This window comes from Cupressus sempervirens, chromosome 8 (genome assembly GCF_028749045.1).
Source record: "Cupressus sempervirens isolate cs-2001-9-10 chromosome 8, ASM2874904v1, whole genome shotgun sequence".
NCBI lineage: Eukaryota > Viridiplantae > Streptophyta > Pinopsida > Cupressales > Cupressaceae > Cupressus > Cupressus sempervirens.
Genome location: NC_143125.1, coordinates 520,346,171 through 520,365,708, shown reverse-complemented (window position 1 = coordinate 520,365,708; position 19,538 = coordinate 520,346,171). Strand labels below are relative to the sequence as shown.

The following is a 19,538-nucleotide window of genomic DNA, read 5'->3' as shown; positions in this document are numbered from 1 at the left end:
TTCACATAAACTTCTCTACAATAAGTAGACACATTTCCCAACTCTTGTAACAAAAAGGAGTGACTTTAACAAAAACATCTTCATCCTAACAAGCCTCTTTTAGTACAAACTTTATATTAACTTAATGCTAATTACTTTGTATAGAATCCTTACCCTTGTTCTACCTTACTAACATACTTTCAACCTTTCCAACTCTCCTATTTTTACAAACACAATTTCAATATAAAGTACCTTAATTCTTAAAATAATTTATTCAATTAAACATTAGTTACTCACTTTTTAAATTTATATCCTCTATAGAAGGTTATGGAATTATTTTATTTTATTTTTTAATATGAAGAGACTTAATTCTTTTAATAATTAGTTCAACTAAACATTATTTGCTCACTTTTCGCCCAAGAAATAAAATTATTAATATTTGGCTGAATTAAACGATCGGAAAGAATCTCCCAACGGATGAAGCAAGCTAGAGACTTCTTTGCAGCCCGTGACTCGAACTTCAGACCACTTTCAGACATGGATGGAGCATGCGATCCTTCCACTACAGAATATGAACCCGAGGTGAGACAAATGTGTAATAAAAATTTATGCGAATTTGCGATATTTAGCCTCAAATTTTGTGTTTAATGTCTTCTTGCGCTACCCTGAGTCGCTTTTCCATTTTTGTCCTGTTTATCTTTCGTCTGCTGTTACAGTCGAAATTCATTTGTCTCTTCGACATTTACATGTATTTTGGTTCTTTGGTTTCTTTTTCCCTCGTAGATGAAGAAGTTGCGGAAGGACTTGAACTCGGACGCGCAGGTACTCAATTTTTCTTGTTCATCTTTTTATCATTTGCTACGTAATGTGCAAATCAATCTGAGTACACGTGGAAGGACTTTTCAAAATATAACGAAAGGCCTATAAAAAATTGTTTTGCAAATAATTATGGAATGGCCGTATGAATTTTAATTTATACAATCCTGTGCTGTTAAAATAAATAACAAATTAGTGCCCTCTCCTACTAATGAATGAATGAATGAATTTTAATGACATCCACAAGACCAGCAGTCTATGGGACCAAACAAGATTCATTAATCAGACTGTTGAGATTTCTCAAGATTGTCCCCTTTGTTGTGGATTTGCATTAGTAAGATGGCCATCTTGTGAATTCTTGGCTCCTCAAAAAGTTCTTTTATGTTGTTCATCCGTAGTGTGTCCTTGTATTGATTGCAAATATCCTCATATGCGGTACAAACTTTTACATAGTGCCCTTCCGTTTCCATCTCCCCCTTATTGCAAAACCTACAAATTCTTCCTTCCCATTCTTCTTTAGGGACCCTCCATCTGCCAGCTTCACATCTCAGATGGTGTGATCCAGACCTCAATTGAGCAATTAATTTTTTTGCCTTTCCTTTGATATCAGCTCCTAAGTATTTTTTGTCTCCGTGTTTGCATGTGGGGTTGAATTCTTTGACATAATATGCTTTTTTTCTCGCTGTCTGATTTGTCCACATGGCAGTCCTGATTTTTTCCAGCACCCACTTTTTTATTTGGAAGTTGGTCTTGGAGCATCTTGGTAGTCAATATTCCATTTGGTGAGCCATTTGCTATTTTGTTTCTTCCACATCCTCTTTTGGCGATCTAGCTCCTCATGATCCACCGACTTAGGCCAACGGTGTATTTCCATCTTTTCCACTCTTTTTAAATAGCTTAGTAGACGAATAATTGCTGAGGCCTCCATTGGGAACATGCCTGCCTCCACCATAATAATCTCGTAGGGGACCGTTGATTTGACTTTGAGGTTAGTTGTAATGAAATGTTTTTGTGTTCTTTCTATTTGTCGCCATTTATGGTTTGATACGCTGCTCCCCCATACCTCACATCCATAAAGAATGACCAGAATCACCAACAGTCCAAAGAGGGTTTTCCTAGTCTACCAATCCCACAACAACGCTTTCCTGCACCTGTTCTGGAGAAGGTAAGAAGCCTTCCAACCCCCCTGAATTCTTTTTGATCTGCATGTTTCCCAACCTAACCAGTAATGAAAATTGATTCCCAGGTACTTGTATTCTTCCACAATTTCTAATGCATTGCCCTTAAATATGAAAGTATGTTGCTGCTTTCTTTTCTTCAAGGAAAAGATCATGACCTTGGTTTTAGAGGTGTTGACCTCCATCCCTACCTGCGTGCAAAAGGTCTCTAGATTTCTCAATCCCTCAATCCATGGGCAGTTTTAGCAATGAGGATAAGATCATGAACATATAAGAGCAATCTAATCATGCAATCAGCTAATTGTATTCCTTCTTCATTGGCTTTGTTTAGCCACTCCAACTTATCAATATAAAGACCAAAGAGGGTAGGGGACAACAGACATCCCTGTTTGACTCCCATGTTGCTTCTAAAGCACTCTGACATGCCCTCTTTAGTTCTGATTTTTGCTTCCACCTATTCGTAGAGCTTATAAACAGCTGTCCTGTACTCTTTCGGAACTTCCAGTTCTTCCATCCGATTCCATAGTTTATCCCTAGGAATGGTATCGAAAGCTTTCTTAAAATAAACAAAGCAGCAAAAAGTCTCTGCTCACTGTTTCTCCCACACTCTCTCAATGAGGTATCTTAGAGTAATACAGTAATCGATGGTGGAGTGTTTTGGTCTGAAACCCGTTTGCCCTTATGCTCTTTTTTCATCTTTTTCTGCCCAAGTGCTGATTCTATGCTCTAACATACTCCTGTAGAGTTTCTCCAAGAGAGGATTCACCATGATGGTGTGGTAATTTGAAGGGTTGTTGACGTCCCCGGCCTTTTGAAGAGGTATAATTATGCTGGTGGTCCAATTAGTGGGGAAACAACCTTGTGTGACCTTGTTAAAAATGCTCTTGATGTGTAGAGCCAACAAATCTGCCCCCCATTTTAGGAATTTTGCTTGCAACCCATCAATATCTTGAGCCTTGCCGCTTGCTAATCAAATTGGTGTCCTCATTGGGAAGAGTCCTAGAGTTCTTTTCCTCCTAGAGAAGGTAATGGGCGTGGAAGGTTTCAAGGACCAATTTGTATTGGCATGGGGTGACAAGTTAAGAGATTATATTGTTTCCGAGGGTGACAACCCATTTCTGGGGTGGCAGTGGCGACAATTTGTGGAGATATTGCAGCAGGAAGACAAAATTGCCCAACTTAAGCTTATTCTCTCAAAGAGAAGACCAACTTCCCAAAATAACCATGATAAGATTGTTTGGATCAAGTCAAACACTGGAAAGTATAATGCCAGGGATGGCTACAAAATTATTATCGATAGTAAAGATTTTCAGACAATAAAAAACCCCGTGGATCCTTGTTGGAGCAAGTTGTGTTTGCCCAAAGCGAGCTAGTTGGCGTGGTTTGGTCTTAGGGGCACAATCCTAACAACTGATTGGTTCAGGAAGTGGGGCTTTACAGGGTCCATCCCGATGTGTCCTATGTCAACAAAAAGTGGAGAATCACTTATTTATGGGGTTGCCCTGCGGTGGCTATGTACAAATCTTGGATTGCGGACAGCCCTGCCCTGTGATGTTGTCTCTTTTCAAAGGTTGGCCTAGAATTTACAAGTCCTAGAATTAAAAAATTTGGCACTTTTTTGGGGGTTAATGGATTGTAAGTCCTTCCATTCTGATTTGGGAAATCTAAAAGGTGCTGAATAGGGGAATTTTCAGAAGAAATCTATGAGTTTGGAAGGAAGCCTTGCTGCTTAAGGTGAAATCTGTAATTGTGGAAGTCTCAAACAGTAGGAATTTGATACATCCAAGGAAAGATTCTAAGTTTTTGGAATGGGATAGTATGATGAAAAAGAATTGGTTAGGCCTCACAGTGCCTCCCTTTTATGGGCTGGGTGAGGAAGCTAGTAAAGAACACAGGAGAGCAGGGCTGGGGTCACCACCACCCTGTAGATGGTATAAACTTAATTTTGATGGGGCTTCTAGGAGATCCTGGAGCTTTGAGAGCAGAGTGTATTGCCCATCAATAGGAAGGTGATGTTGTGGCTAAGGTTGCAAGCCTGTTAGGGGTCACAACAAATAATATAGCTGAACTTTCTGCTCTGGTATGGTCTCTTAATATGCAAATCCTTAAATATCGCTAATTTAGTCATCGAAGATGACTCAACCATTATTATTAATGCTTTGTGGAGTGGTTCTACTGCTAATTGGCGTCTAAATCCCCTTCTCGGATGAGCTCTGGAGTTAGTCAAATCATTTGACAATATTACAATTAATCATGTATACAGAGAGTTAAACCAGAAGGCAGATGAATTGGCAAATCAGGCTGCTGATGGGAAATCCTGAGAGCCTAAATGGGTGGCCATAAAGAGGAGGCGTCCGTCTATGATATATTGACCTTCAATATACATCACAACATTTATATCTAGGATGGATGGTGATGAGTGACAATGAGCGAAATGGGAAGTCCCACTGGGGCAGTTGCTGTTTGCTGCGTAGCAGAGATGAGACATGTATATTGGAGCTTGCTAGTTCATGGATTGAAGCCTTTCTGAGGTAGAGGTGTGTGGGGGTTTATCCAAATAGGCTTGAAAGGTCATCCTTATTGTTCGATCATAGATATGAATAGTCTTCTGGTCTGTATGCAGTCATTTATAAGCTCTGATTTGTTAATGTTTTGCCCAAAAATAATGATACAGGAATAAAATAAAATAATAAGCACAAAAGACACTAGATATTTATCCTGGGAAGCCCTTCAACCTTGAAGGGAAAAACCCAGCCAAACCAGAAAAATATCTCTTTCATTGATGATAAATATTCAAGTACAATATTTTCCACTCGATGCCATATCAAGTTACACTAAGCAATCATATATATAAATTGAAATGAGAGACTCTTCATGTTACCCTAAAGGTCTCTTCAATTTTCCACATACAAGACTTTTCATATTTTCAAACACATGACTCTTCACATGACACATGTCTCTTCATATAATATTATCTCAAATATTATCATAAATATCTTCTCCAACAGTTTGACACAATACAAAGGGATTATTTCTATTTCATCATATAGAAAATTCAGAGATAAAGATCTCTATCGCAGCTACAATCTTCAACTCTTCCTCTTAGCAAGAGAGAGATCTCTAGTACGACAGGTACACATAGCTGCAAATATGCAAGTACAATAATTTTCACTTGATGCCATATCAAGTTACACTAAGCAATCACATATATAAATTGAAATGAGAGACTCTTCATATTACATCCGAAGGTCTCTTCAATTTTCACATACAAGACATCGTATTTCCAAACACACGACTTTTTATGTGACATGTCTCTTCATATAATATTATTTCAAATATTATCATAAATATCTTCTTCAGCAGTTTGACACAATACAAAGGTATTATTTCTTTTCCATTATATAGATAAATCAGAGATAAAAATATCTATCACAACTACAATCTTCAACACTCCCTCTTAGCAAGAGAGAGAACTTTAGTGGGGTAGGTACACATAGCTGCAACCAAAGATGTCAAAATTTTTATCACATAAATTCTCATGAAAACATGTTATCTCGGCATAACACATTTCACCATAGTTACTTCATAAGCACATAAATTAAAGTCGTGGAGTCACGCACATGACTTCCACCATGCCTACTCGTAGAGCGTGGTCCACGATACCTATTCAGAGAGGGTGGAACGAGGGCTTTCACCTCAAACTTCTCCCAAAGAAGAATGTAATTCCAGCACGCCTACTTGTAGAGGGTGATCCTCCATACCTGTTTGCAGAGGGTGGAATAAGCGCTTTCACTTCAAACTTCTCCCAGAGAAGAATGCATTAACAAGGGATTGTACCTTGAATTTTTCTCACAGAGAAAAACTCATTACCAACATGAATAAGAATAACCCAGATTCTCTTTCAACAAAAACTCCCTCTTAGCAGATCACCACAATAAGATGGCTAATTCTAATAAGCTTGTAAAGAATTAGATATCTCCCTCTATCATGCAACCTCCATCTGAAGCTGAAAAGTCTTCCTCTAAATATGATCTTCCTCTTTTAATGAAGGTATGTATCATCAATCCCTTGACTGCAACCAACATTCTCAAATTCATTAATCTCTCATCATCTTATTACTTCTTGGTGCGTCCTGCAACTAAGAGAGATTAGTAATAACTCATCAAATCAAATATAGAGATCAATGCTATACACTATCCCAGTAATATAATAGAAGTTCAAGAACTATACTCAAAGGTATACCCATAGAATACTTATCTCTCAGGTGCCTAGTCATGTAATACCCCAAAATTGGCACATTGCCATTCTAAACCAATTTCGGTGCATCAATCTTACAACATCAAGTTTCTTAATCAGTTAAGTCCTATTGTACTAGGCATTTCTGATTCCAAATGTCTTTACTTGACCTAAGTGTCAAGTGCAGAAAACCCTTATTCTGCATTAATCATACACTCGTATCTAATTCCTAAATATTGGCTTAATTGGCTAAATAATCCTTTTGATCGAATCAATTTAATTATAAGTCCTAGTACTTTAATTAAATTAAATTCACCTGTTTTAGCTAATACACATTAAAAAAAATTAATTATGTTTGATTAAATTAAATATCCTCATCTTAAATTATTGAATTTAATTGTTCAAATAATTGAAAAAATCCACTTATGAGGTCATTTCTATTTTAATTAAATCAAATATCTTCTCCACTATTCTCTTTTTAGTTCAGAATTGGAAACATTGAGTTAACTCAAATCAGAAAAAGAAATAAAGCTGGTTAACTCCTCATTCATCTCAAAAGCAATTTTAGTTAACTCCTGCATTCAAGGAAACTTGCCATTCTGATTGAACTTTCTTCAAATGTCCACCGTTCATTTGGTTGATCTTGATTGTTGATTAGTTCTGGGATTCTATAAAAGAAACCTTCTACCTCTCGTTTTGGGAGGATGCATTTGTTAAGTAACAAAACTCTGTTGTTTTGAATACTTAAATGCTCATGCATTCGAAGATCTTTATTATAGTTAATTTATTTTCTCATACTAGATTACATTGCATACATTTAGATTAACTTTGTTTATCTTGTTCTTAGATTAATTTGCATAATCATCTAGATTAGTTCATATCTATTTAAATAAGAAAATATCAAAAACATAGTTTAATTTGCATACATTCTAGCTTAAATCTTGCATTCATATAGCTTTTAAATCCTTCATTCTAGTTGGTCTGGTTACTGAACTCTCGATTTTGAGAGCACATAATAAAACCCTGTCTAGTTAGAGGGCAATAGGTCGATAACCTCATGTTCATTACTGGATGAACCTGACAAGTAATGACTATGTTGAAGTGTGTGGTTGAATTAGAGGCCCATATTTAACACATACATTTTTGGTGCCCAGGTAAATTGGTGAAAATAGTAGAAGAGAAAAATTAATTTTCTAGCCTCATTCATCTTTATTTTTGACATTTTGCATTTGGTTTCCATACATCATTGAAAAATCTTGCCCAGAAAGTCCTTTTCTCACAAGAATTTTGTTTGCTTGCCTAGTCTTGTGTACTTGCTCACATGGCCTGGGGTAAAGCCTAGCGCGAGCTTGGACAATAGTGTGTTTAAATTCTTGCATTTTTTTACATTTTATTATTATTGTTTCTTGCTAACCTTTGTTTCCAAAGCACTCTTTTATGATTTATGATTTCTAGAACAACATAATAATGGTTTGTAGGATGTTTGTCGAAGACACCTTGAAACAAACACATAAACTTACTAACGGTTTGATTGTAGGACGTCTGTCAAAGGACTACTTGTCAAAGACATTTCAAACCCACTCAAACATTCTGTCTTCTTTTACAAGCTTGAACTCACATAGTTTAATTAGGCCTTGTGAACTTCTCTAGGGCTCTAGACTAAGGGATAGGGGATTATGTTCTTGACTTCTTGGAAGTGATGCCTAAGAGTAAATAAAAAACCTAGACCCCTTTGGAAGACAAAACCCTCTAAAGGCAAGGAACATAGTGTTTCTTCTAAGCGAATCTTTTAGTGAGGGGATTATTTTCTTTTCCCTCTCGGAAAATCAAAAACCTTGAAGCTTCTAGACAAGTTGGGACCGATAAGCTAACTTGGTGATGAATCTGTTTGGGTGAAGTGAAAAGGTAGAGGAGTATGCTCTTTTCCCTTCTGGGAAATTTAGAAACTTGGACCCTTGAATCAAAACCAAGTTCGAGTCAACCTTTAGTGCGTCTGCCAGAGTGATCTAATCGTCAGGAATGACCAAGTGAGCACACACCTTTTGCAGGTGATTTCAACTCACTATAATAAAGAATCTTTGTATAAATAAACACTCCAAAGCCATGTTAACTTCTTCCTCGTGATTCTAGATATCGCATATCTCGAGGAGGCTCTGTCTGTTGTACTGAGCGACGCCGCTTCTAGTCTTGCTAATCAACTGTGTACACTTTCATATGTCCTTGTGGTTGAGAGGCCTTACCCTTGCTTGCGAGGCCACCGGGGGTTAATGTGAATGGAAGCCTATTAAACACTTGTAGTTAGTTGCTACCCAGTTCACCCCCGAAAAGGGGCATAATCATTGTGCAAGGAGGGGGAAGAATCTCTCCTATAGATCCTCACCATAGGCGTGTACTTGGACGTTGGAAGATGGTATATGATATTTGCCCCTTCCTCAAGGGCAACCTTTGAACATATATGTTATTGAGTCCTTGGAATGCACCAAAAACACGGGCACCCTGTAGTGGGGTGACACGACTGTGTGAGGTGAACGCATGCACATAAGATGTGAGACAAAGGTTTTGCTTCCTCTACCATTTTCAGTTATACAGATAAAGCGTGTCTTTTTGGAGTCAAAAACTGTTAAAACTGTTCAAAACAAAAAATCAAGACTTCCCCGTCCCTCCGAGTTGTTTGTCCTCAGTTAGATTGTTTGCAACTATTGCTTGTGCCCCACTGTCTGTTCCACAAACGAGTTTGAGAAACCAACTGTTATACTTGCAAATCAGTTCAACTATGCCAATTTTAAACAATGTCAAAATCTTTCTGAAAATTGGAAACATTGTCTAAAACTTGTCAAAATTGGTCAAAACTGAGAAGTTAGTCCTTTACTCGCTTGGTTTGCTGCAAAATCTCCCATGAACCGAGATCTTAGCGTCTGCTATTTGCACTTTCTCACGTCATCCTGTGTACTTTCTCACCCGGGAACCCCCTATATTCTTGCGTGAGCTTGTGCAAATTCATTGTCAAAATCGGTCAAAACTTGTGTTTAAATTGGTCAAACTATCACTTGTGTTGATAACTGCAAAATCTCACACGAGTCAGGATTTTGGGACTTGTTCCCTTTTCTTGCGTCAGTTTGTGTACTTTCTCTCATGGGTCTACCTGGATCCTTGTGCGAGACCTCATCTTGGAACTATCAAAAAACTGGTCAAAATTGTTTGTCAAGTCCATTTTTTGGCCTCATAAGGCATTTAAATGTACGGACTGTGTCACAAACTCGTGCCAAAGAACATTTCATCACGTGAGTCTACCAAAAATTGTCAAAAATAGTGAGTTATTCTCAGTTTTCTTGTCGAAACTCTGTCCAAATCTGATCTCTATTTAGGAACACCAGTACGCTTCTTTGTTTGCAATAGTTTGAAACATAGACAACTTACTTGGTTGAACACTTGTGATCCACGTACGAACTAGTCTCGTCACTTTGTTGTCGTTTATTATACTATGTTGTCATACCTTGCTGTCACGACAATCAATCTCTTGACTGTTCTAGTCACTCCTCTGACTACTCGTACCCTGGTATACATCACTCTTACTGTCACTTTCCTATTTTGAGAAAAAGGTCTAGGTGTCATCCTTGTCTAAACCTTGTCACACGTCATTGTCTATGACTATTGCAACGAGGAGTGGAAACGTGTTTCATTCCCATCGACCTAGAAGAGTTAGAGGTAGAGGTAGGAATTGTGGTAGAGGTAGGAATCATGGTAGAGGTCGTTCTTGGTTCCATGCAAAGTTTGAGTGCAGTGGAGGATCTTCACTGTCTCCTTCACTTGCTACGTCCGAGGAAGGAACATATTGATCATTGTCTCTTGTTGGCCAACCTTACGTCACACGAGTCTTTTCCATAAACTTAAATCAAGTTAGGAATCCATTGGTTCAAGAACATCCAAACATTGAGAGGTCGTCTTCAAACATTGATTTTGAGAACACAAATAGGACGCCCACGTTTACAATTAAAAACACTGAACCTTTGGACAAGACACCTATACATTCTAGATCTCTACAAACTGAAAAATTGCATACTGATAGGATGATAGATCAAGACCAAGAAAGTGGTGAAAACAACAGAAGAGAAAACAGAGATGAATACCAAAGAACTGAAAAGTTCAAGAGTCATTACACCTACACAACGATTATGGGAAAACTGAAGAAATACCCCCTAGAAGACAAAAAACTGTTGCAAAGATAAAAGCTTCCAAAAGATGATGGAAATCTTACTCAATGAAGAGAAAGAGAAGTATTTCCTCAAACTAGCTCAAGGAGGAGATAAGTTACCTCAAGTCTACAACGTTGAAACTATTGTCATCAAAGAGGAAGAATCTGAAACCTCTAAACTTCAAAAACAACTCCCAGCCATGCAAGAGCAATTGACACAAATGATGAAAGAAAAAGACAAACCTGCTAAACAATACAAACTAGATGCTTTTTGTCATTTCCTTTTGACAAGGATCTATACATGCCTCCTTTTCCTAGAGGAGTTAAGCTACCTAAATATGACAAGTACATGGGTAAGTCTGATACCCAAGATCACTTGAGGGAGTTCGGTGTCCTCCATGGAGTTTATACATGATCAAACATACCTCATGCACTTGTTCCCACATAGTCTGGGTGGTTAAGCTATGGAGTGGTTCTCACGATTACCTTTTGAGATCAAAACTTTTGAAGAGTTTGCCAATATGTTCATATCACAATACTCGCACAACATCCAACATCCTCACATAAGTGATCTTTGTAACCTCAAATAGAGAATTGGAGAACCTTTCTTAACGTTTCAGAGATGGAGACAACTATACACCAAGTACTCACGCAAGATACTTGAAATTGAGAATCTTGACGTATTCATGGATAACCTCTTATTTGATTTCAGATACAAACTACAACTTCAAGGGCCTCATACCTTTGAAGATATGATCACATAGGGTATCTGCATAGAGGAATTCATGGTTAAGAAAGGTGAATTAACTTCCAAAAGGACAATAAACATGGGTCCAACTCTAGCAAAGACAAGTCCAAGTACGTTAATAAAAACCAAGATGTAGTACATGATGGAGTGGTGGACAATATCACTCCTAAGCCTCCTAAGGCAACTTTCAATATCACAGACAATATACACGTAGCCAAAGCCACTGAGAAGGCTACTACAAACAACAAAACATCTAGAAACAATGCTAAAAACGCATCTTGGGCTTCCAGACTCAAAAGGGAATACACACCTTTGGGTGAACCTCTTGAAATGGTCTACAAGACTCTTCTTCAGAATCAGATTCTCATTCCGCTTATTCTTGTCTATATGATCCACAACCAAGACGTAAATGATGAAACAAAAACGCATACTGTGAATATTATCAAAACAAATGTCATAAAACCAACAATTGCACTAATCTGAGACATAAGATCCAAGACCTCATTGATGATGGTGATGCAGTTGTGGGAGGACATAACAAAAACTTAGATCATAAAGCTTTCAAAGAACCATTTCCTCCATATAAAAAGGGAGAAACTTCTAAAGCGAAAAACAACAACAAGATCAACTACACGTATACCAATGATGACAATGTAATTAATATGGTTGAACCTTTAGACTTTGAATAGTTTGATGTAATCACAATCAAAGGGAAAAGTGACAATGCAAAACCAAAGACTCCATTCGTCCTGAGAAGTGTCACATCTCTTGAATCTGGTCAAGAATAATCATAGTTCTGTGCTAATGCTGTCACATGATCCCATGCTAAGATAGTGCTCGAAGGCCTTGTGCCTTCCACTCTTGAAATTGAACAACACAAAGATAACATTGCTACTGGTCCAACCAGCAAGAACACAAAAATTGCAACATTTCTACTACTGCAAACTATAGCATACTTGAACAAATGCAACGTACTAATGCTTAAATAACCATTTTTGAACTACTTGAAATCTCACTTGTTCGTAGGCAAAATTTTGACAAAGCTCTCGTTGAGGCGAACGTACCTAAGGATCTTGATCTCGATCAGTTTCAATCCATGATAGGTCACTTGACTTCACCTCATTACTTGTCCTTCTTTGAAGAGGGCGATAGTTCTTTGATTCATCCTTAGGCGCCTCAGAGAGGTTTTCACCTTCGGATACATCTTTTCTTTTTACTATTTTCGGGTCTGATACTACCACAATGTGGTTCTTACCATCAGAGGGCCTATTCTTCTTTCTTTTGATGGTATGACTGAGATATTTAATTTCAGCTTTTGATTGGCTGATTGTGAGGATGATTCAAAGAATTATTGTCCTTTTTAGAGAAGGACAAGTAATGAGGCGAAGTCAAGTGTGTTGAAAACAATTGTTTAATTGTATATTGTTTTTGATGTTACACAAAATGTCAAGTCTTTACCAGTTAGTGTTTGCTGAGCTTACTCGGGTGATGTAGATAGTTTCTAGTGTCTGCCGAGCATTCTAGAGTAAACCAAGTTTAGAGACAGTATGTGCTGAGCTTCACTCGGGCACCAAAGAAAGTTCGCAAGAAGACAATGTCTACCAAGTTCACTTGGGCACCAAAGAGAAATTGGCACAGAACCAGTGTTAATTCAACTCACTTGGTTATTAAAGGAATTCAGTTCAGGATTTAGTGTTAATTGAGGTCACGCGGTTAACAAAGGAAGTCTGAAGAAAGTTTTTTCTGAGTTAGTGTTGGCCGAGCTGGGTTGGCTAACAAAGGATTTTCTTGAATCAACATATTTAGTTTAATGAATTTATTTGTTAAGTCTAGCCGACTTAAGGGATGAATATTGAATATTTGTGAGTGTATTCAAGCCGACTTGACTATGCAAAAGATATAAGGTCAAGTTATGGGATTGAAGGAGAATAGAATGGGATTAAAAAGATAAATCAAGGAAGCGAATTGAAAGGATAACAGAGTATCCTGAGTTGACTGAGTTGCAAAGTTTTATTTGATCAAGGAGGATCAAGTATTGAAGCTAGAACAGAGATCTGAAATCAGCAATAAAGTTGCATCAACAATCAGGTTGTATCATTGTTACTCTCTAATAATTGTAGTAGTGTATCAAATCTCTTAATAGAGTTAGCTTAACAGTTATTTGCCAAATACTCTAACAAGGTGGCATTTCTAGATTGAAGTGTCTAAAGATCCCTAACAAGGCCACTCCTAACATGGTGATTAAATCCTTTAACAGGGTTACACCTAACAGTGTGTTTTGTAACCTTTAACGGGGTTGGCTCCTAACAGGGCTCACTTTAGAAGAGTGAAAAATAGTAACTAGTTGCAATTGTTAGTTTTCTCAAATTGGGTTTCCACGTTAAATCCTGGTCTCATAGGTGCTCATATTATTTGCTTTCTGTTCTGCAACTAAGTTAATTGTGGTTAATCACATTAAACATCTAAAAGAAGTAATATTTTAGTGCTTACCGATTTACAGTAATTCTTAGTGTTTGCCAAGTGTTCAATGCTAACCGAGTTACAACAGTATTTTAAGTTTCAAAAAAGTTCGGTTTTGATTCGTAGTGACATTTAAGGGATTTGGGATTTATTTGCGTGACAATTGAATCACCCCTCCCCTCTTAGTTGCTCCTCTTATATTTTCAGCAATTGGTATCAGAGCTTTTGGTGCTTGCAGAAAAGGTTTCAAGGACCTAAGCTAAAGATTAGGATGTCTTATAGGAGGGAGATCCCTAAGCTGAACAGAGATAACTTCAAGGCATGTCAGGAACTCATGAGATTGCTTTTTTGGCAACCATTGGAGACTCAGGCCTAAAGTACCTAGACGCCAAGTATGTGGCACCTACTAGAACTATGATTGTTGAAGAAATTATAGAAAAGAAGAATCATAACATTATGATGATTGATATTGCTTCAACTCTTAGCTATGCTGGATTAGATGAAGTCAAAGACTGTGGTACTGCTTATGAGATGTGGATCAAGCTGAAAGCCATCTATGGAGGAGATGACAATGTAAGAAGAGCCAAGGTAGAAGGTCTCAAAGGTCAATTTGATCAAATGAGAATGAGAGAAGATGAGAATATTGCAAAATATAGGGAAGGAATAAAAGCTAGTGTCTGTGCAATTAGAGCCTCAGGAGGAAAGATAGATGATGAAACAGTGGTAAGCAAGGTTCTCAGAATACTTCTTCCTATATATGCAATTAGAGTCTCAACAATTCAAGAAATGAGATGTGATCCTAAGAATGATATATCATTGGATGCACTAGTGGGAAGGTTGACAACATTTGAGTTAGATAACTATTGTAATTATGTTCCTAACTCTAGCAACCTTGAGTCTGCATTTCAAGCCAAGCTATCACTAAAGAAGAAAGCTACAAAATCTAAAAGGCAATCTGACAGTGAGGATGAAGCTGGTTCTGATGAAGATCTTGAAGTCATTGAAGCATTACTTGCAAGAAGATTTCCCAAGGGCAAAGGGAAGTGCAAAGGAAAAATTCCTTTGATTTGCTTTTCTTGTGAAGAAGTTGGTCACATTGTTGCAAGGTGTCCAGACCGAGAAGGCAAAGAAGAAAAGAAGAATGACAAGTATAAGGGCAAGAAGGACTTCAAAAGCTACAAGGACTATGAAGACAAAGGTAAGAAATCTTGTTACATTGCTAAAGATTCTGAAAGTAGTGAAGAAGAAGATGAAATGGTTTACATTGCTGTTAAGGATGAATCAGATAATGAGAATGATAAAATGACACTTATCTCACATATTAGTAAGAATGATATATGGATTATTGATAGTGGTTGTTCTCACCATGTGACTGGTAACAAATCAAAATTTGAGAACTTAGTACACTATTATGGTGGAAGTGTTAGATTTGGCAATGATGAACCATGTTATGTGAAAGGTAAAGGTTGGATTGGCAAGCAAACAAAAGGTAACCTATTCTACTTAGATCTTAATGGAAGTTCATGTTTCACTGCTCAAGTAGAAGAAAGCTGGTTATAGCATAAGAGGTTATATTATGTGAATTTTTACAGCCTAATAAACATAAGCAAGAACAAAAGGGTTAGAGGCATTCCAAGCCTGAAGAGACTTGACATGGGCATATGCAAGAATTGTCAAATTGGTAAGATGTGCAAGACAAGTTTTAAAAACAAGAACTATCATTTTGAAGAAGTGTTGGAGCTGGTCCATACAGACCTTTGTGAACCTATTGGCACAAAAAGATACATAGGAGATAAGTACTTTATTTTATTTGTTGATGATTATTCTAGAATGATGACTGTTATGTATTCAAAGGATAAATCATAAGCTTTTCAAAAGTTGAAATGATATTTGGCTAGAGTGGAGAAAGAAATAGGAAAGAAACTAAAATGTTTAAGATTAGATAGAGGAGGAGAATTCATTTCTAATGAATTCTGCAATGAGAGAGGAATCAAAAGACAAGTGTTTGCACTTGGCACACCTCAGCAGAATGGGATTGCTGAAAGAAGGAATAGGTCAATCATGGATTGTGCAAGGACCCTTATGATAGAAAAGAGTGTTGCTATCAAATACTGGAAGGAAGAAATCAGCACTGCAGTTCATACTTTGAACCGAGTTTAGGTGATGAAGGATTCAAATGAAACACTTTCTGAATTATGGTATGGCTATAAACCTAATGTGTGTTACTTCAAAGTATTTGGCAGTAAATGTTATATTCTGAAGGAGTCTATAAAAGGAGAATTTGACGTCAAAAGTGACAAAGGAATATTTCTGAGATATTCCAATAAGAGCAAAGCATATAAATGTTTGAATCTATCTACTCATAAAGTTATAGAAAGTGCACATGTGAAGATTGATGAGTTTGCAGAAAAGAGCGAAGAACAAAGAGTAAGGAACCTGAAGACTATAGAAACTTTGTTTACTATGAGCCTGATAGTGTTCATAATGTTCAAGCAAGTGGCAATTTGCAGCCTTCACCACTCGAGTCCTCAAAATCTCCAGTCACAGATAGTGGGACCCAAGCATGAAACAAAAGATCATAGCGAATTTAGTGATTTCAGAAAGGAGCCCTGACTTGTTGGATATGTCAAAAGACATCATGCACCTGAGCAAATCATTGGAGATCAGTCAATTGGTACAATGACAAGGAACAAATTAAAAAGTACATGTTTGCTTACTGAATTTGAACTTAGATTTGTAAAAGATGCATTAGAGAATGAAAGTTGGATTGAAGCTATGAATGAAGAAATTGATCAAATTGAAAGGAATAGGACTTGGACTCTTGTTCCTAGACCCAAAGATAAGAATGTAATTGACACAAAATGGGTATTTAGAAATAAGTTGAATGAGAATGGAGAAGTTTTAAGAAACAAGGCAAGGCTAGTTTGCAAGGGCTATGCTCAAGAGGAAGGTATTGACTATGGAGAAACTTTTGCTCCTGTTGCTAGACTTGAAGGTGTTAGAACACTCCTTGCATATGCAACACACAAAGGATTCAAAGTATATTAGATGGATGTGAAATCAACTTCTGAATGAAATCTTAGAAGAGGAAGTCTACATTGAGCAACTTGAAGGTTTCGTTGATCCTAGCAAAAGGGACATGGTTTGCAGACTACACAAAGCTTTGTATGGTCTCAAACAAGCCCATAGAGTCTGGTATGAGAGATTGCACAAGTATCTCATAAAGATTGATTTTCAAAGAACTAATGATAACAACAACCTATATGTCAAAGAAGGACTAGATAAGAAGATTGTGTTGGCGGAAATCTTTGTGGATGATAAATTAGTTACTGGAAATGATGATTTGTGTAAATTTTTTTCTGAGGAAATGAGTAAGGAATTTGAGATGTCAATGTTTAGAGAGATCAAATTCTTTGTTGGCTTGCAGATTCAACAAAAGAAGGATGGTATCTATATTACTCAATCAAAATATATCAAGGAGATACTGAAGAAGTTTGGAATGGAGGATTCTAAACCAGTTTGAACACGTATGTCTACTGGACATAAGCTTTCCAAAGATGATGATTCAAAAGAAGTAGATCAGACTACATATAGATCAATGATTGGAAGACTCTAGTATGTGGTGCATACAAGACCTGATATAGCATTAGCAGTTGGAATAGTGGCAAGATTCTTTGCTAATCCAAAAGAAAATCATATGATGACAATCAAAAGAATCATGAGTTATCTAAAGGGTTCTGAAGAGTATAGTTTGTGGTATAAGAAATGAGGCAACTTTGAATTAAAAGCATTCACCAATGCTGATTGGGCAGGAAGCATTAATGATAGGAAGAGCAGTAGTGGTGGAGCATTCTTTCTTGGAAAGAGGCTAGTATCTTGGACAAGCAAGAAGCAAAATTGTATCTCTCAGTCAACAATAGAAGCAAAATATGTTGCTGCAGCAGTCAGTTGTTCAAATATTGTTTGGTTCAAACAACTGTTGATAGATATGAGGGAAGAGATCAAGGATCTAGTTTTTGTTTTCTATGATAACACCAATGCAATTAACATTTCCAAGAATACTGTGATGCATACCAAAACCAAGTACATTGCAATTAAGTATGATTTCTTAAGAGAATTGATGCAAGATAAGGAAGTAAGATTGAAATATGTGAACACAAAAGAGCAGATTGCAAACATATTCACCAAGCCATTATCTAAGGATGCATTCTTGTATCCAAGAGGTAAGCTAGGGGTCATTCCCCTATCTGAAGCTCACTAATCAGATTTTAGTGATGCATCAACCAAGCATGTTGAAGATCAGTCAAGTTGATGCAGTATTGTAAAGGGCAGATTGCATATGAATCAACACATCAAATACATGGAAGTTCACTGAATGCTATCTTTGGCATGAGATGTCAAAGAGGGAGAGTTCTATCATACATCAGAGAAATTTTATGTTTGATAGAGTAAGAGTTTGCTGTTATATATCAATATTTTTATATATGTCAGAGATGTCAAAGAGGGAGAATGAACTTGAGTTGATATCAAAGAGGGAGAGTTTGATATTGCAGTCACAAAAATCAAAGATTGATGTCAGACGGAGTTCACATTGATAGAGGGAGTTCTCATAAATGAGAATCAAAATGAAACTAAAGATATTATCCTTTTATTTTGCTCTAAAATTTCATTGTATAATGACATATTGTGTTGCCATCAATGCCAAAGAGGGAGATTGTTGAAAAGAATTGTTCAATTGTATATTGTCGTTGATGTTACACAAAATGTCAAGTCTTTACCAGTCAGTGTCTGTTGAGCTTACTCAGGCCATGAAAACAATTTCCAATGTTTTTCGAGCATTCCAGAGTAAACCAAGTTCAAAGACAGTATGCGCTGAGCTTCACTCGGGCACCAAGGAAAGTTTGTAGGAAGAGAGTGTCTATCGAGTTCACTTGGGCACCAAAGAGAAGTTGGCATGGAACCAGTGTTAACCGAGCTCACTTGGTTACTAAAGGAATTTAGTTCTGGATGCAGTGTTAATCGAGTTCACGTGGTTAACAAAGGAACTTTGAAGAAAGTCTTTTCTAAGTTAGTGTTGACCGAGTTGGGTCGGCTAACGAAGGATTTTCTTGAATCAACATATTTAGTTTAATGAATTTATTTGTCAAGTCTAGCTGACTTAAGCGATGAATGTTGAATAGTTGTGAGTGTATTCAATCTGACTTGACTATGCAAAAGATATAAGGTCAAGTTGTGGGATTGAAGGAGAATACAATGGGATAAAAAAGATAAACCAAGGAAGCAAATTGGAAGGATAGCAGAGTGTCTTGAGTTGACCGAGCTGCAAAGTTTTATTAGATCAAGGAGGATCAAGTATTCAAACCTGAACAAAGATTTGAAATTAGCAATAAAGTTGCATCAGCAATTAGGTTGTATCATTGTTACTCTCTAATAATTGTAGCAGTGTATCAAATCTCTTAATAGAGTTAACAACTATTTGCCAAATCCTCTAACAAGGTGGTATTTCTAGATTGAAGTGTCTAAAGACTTCTAACAAGGCCACTCCTAACAGGGTGATTAAATCCTTTAACAAGGTCATATCTAATAGTATGTTTTGTAAACTTTAACAGGGTTGGCTCCTAACAGGGCTCACTTCAGAAGAGCGAAAAACAGTAACTAGTTGTAGTTGGTGGTTTTTCTCAAATTGGATTTCCACGTTAAATCCTAGTGTCATATGTGTTCATGTTATTTGCTTTCTGTTTTGCAACTAAGTTAATTGTGGTTAATCACATTAAACATCTAAAAGAAGTAATATTTCAGTGCTTACCGAGTTACAATAACTCTTAGTGTTTGCTGAGTGATTCAGTGCTAACCAAGTTCAAAAGTATTTTCAGTTTCAGCAGAGTTTGATTTTGATTTGTATTGACATCTAAGGGATTTGGGATTTATT

General features: G+C 37.0%; 1 protein-coding gene across 5 annotated transcripts in view; it reads left to right on the top strand.

The window, feature by feature from the left end:
- The first annotated feature begins 367 nt into the window (after positions 1 to 367).
- LOC149543477 (protein phosphatase EYA-like) overlaps positions 368 to 19,538 on the top strand; it is a 169,324-nt gene continuing 150,153 nt past the window's right edge. Inside the window, exons 1-2 of one of the 5 annotated variants that reach the window (XM_089798278.1) lie at positions 368 to 561; positions 763 to 801. In XM_089798278.1, coding sequence (XP_089654404.1) covers positions 457 to 561; positions 763 to 801 — 144 coding nt within the window. In that variant the 5' untranslated portion in view covers positions 368 to 456. Of the gene's footprint in view, positions 562 to 760; positions 802 to 19,538 lie in introns of those variants that run through there. The other 4 variants (XM_089798280.1, XM_089798282.1, XM_089798279.1 and 1 more) reach the window with 4 other exon arrangements.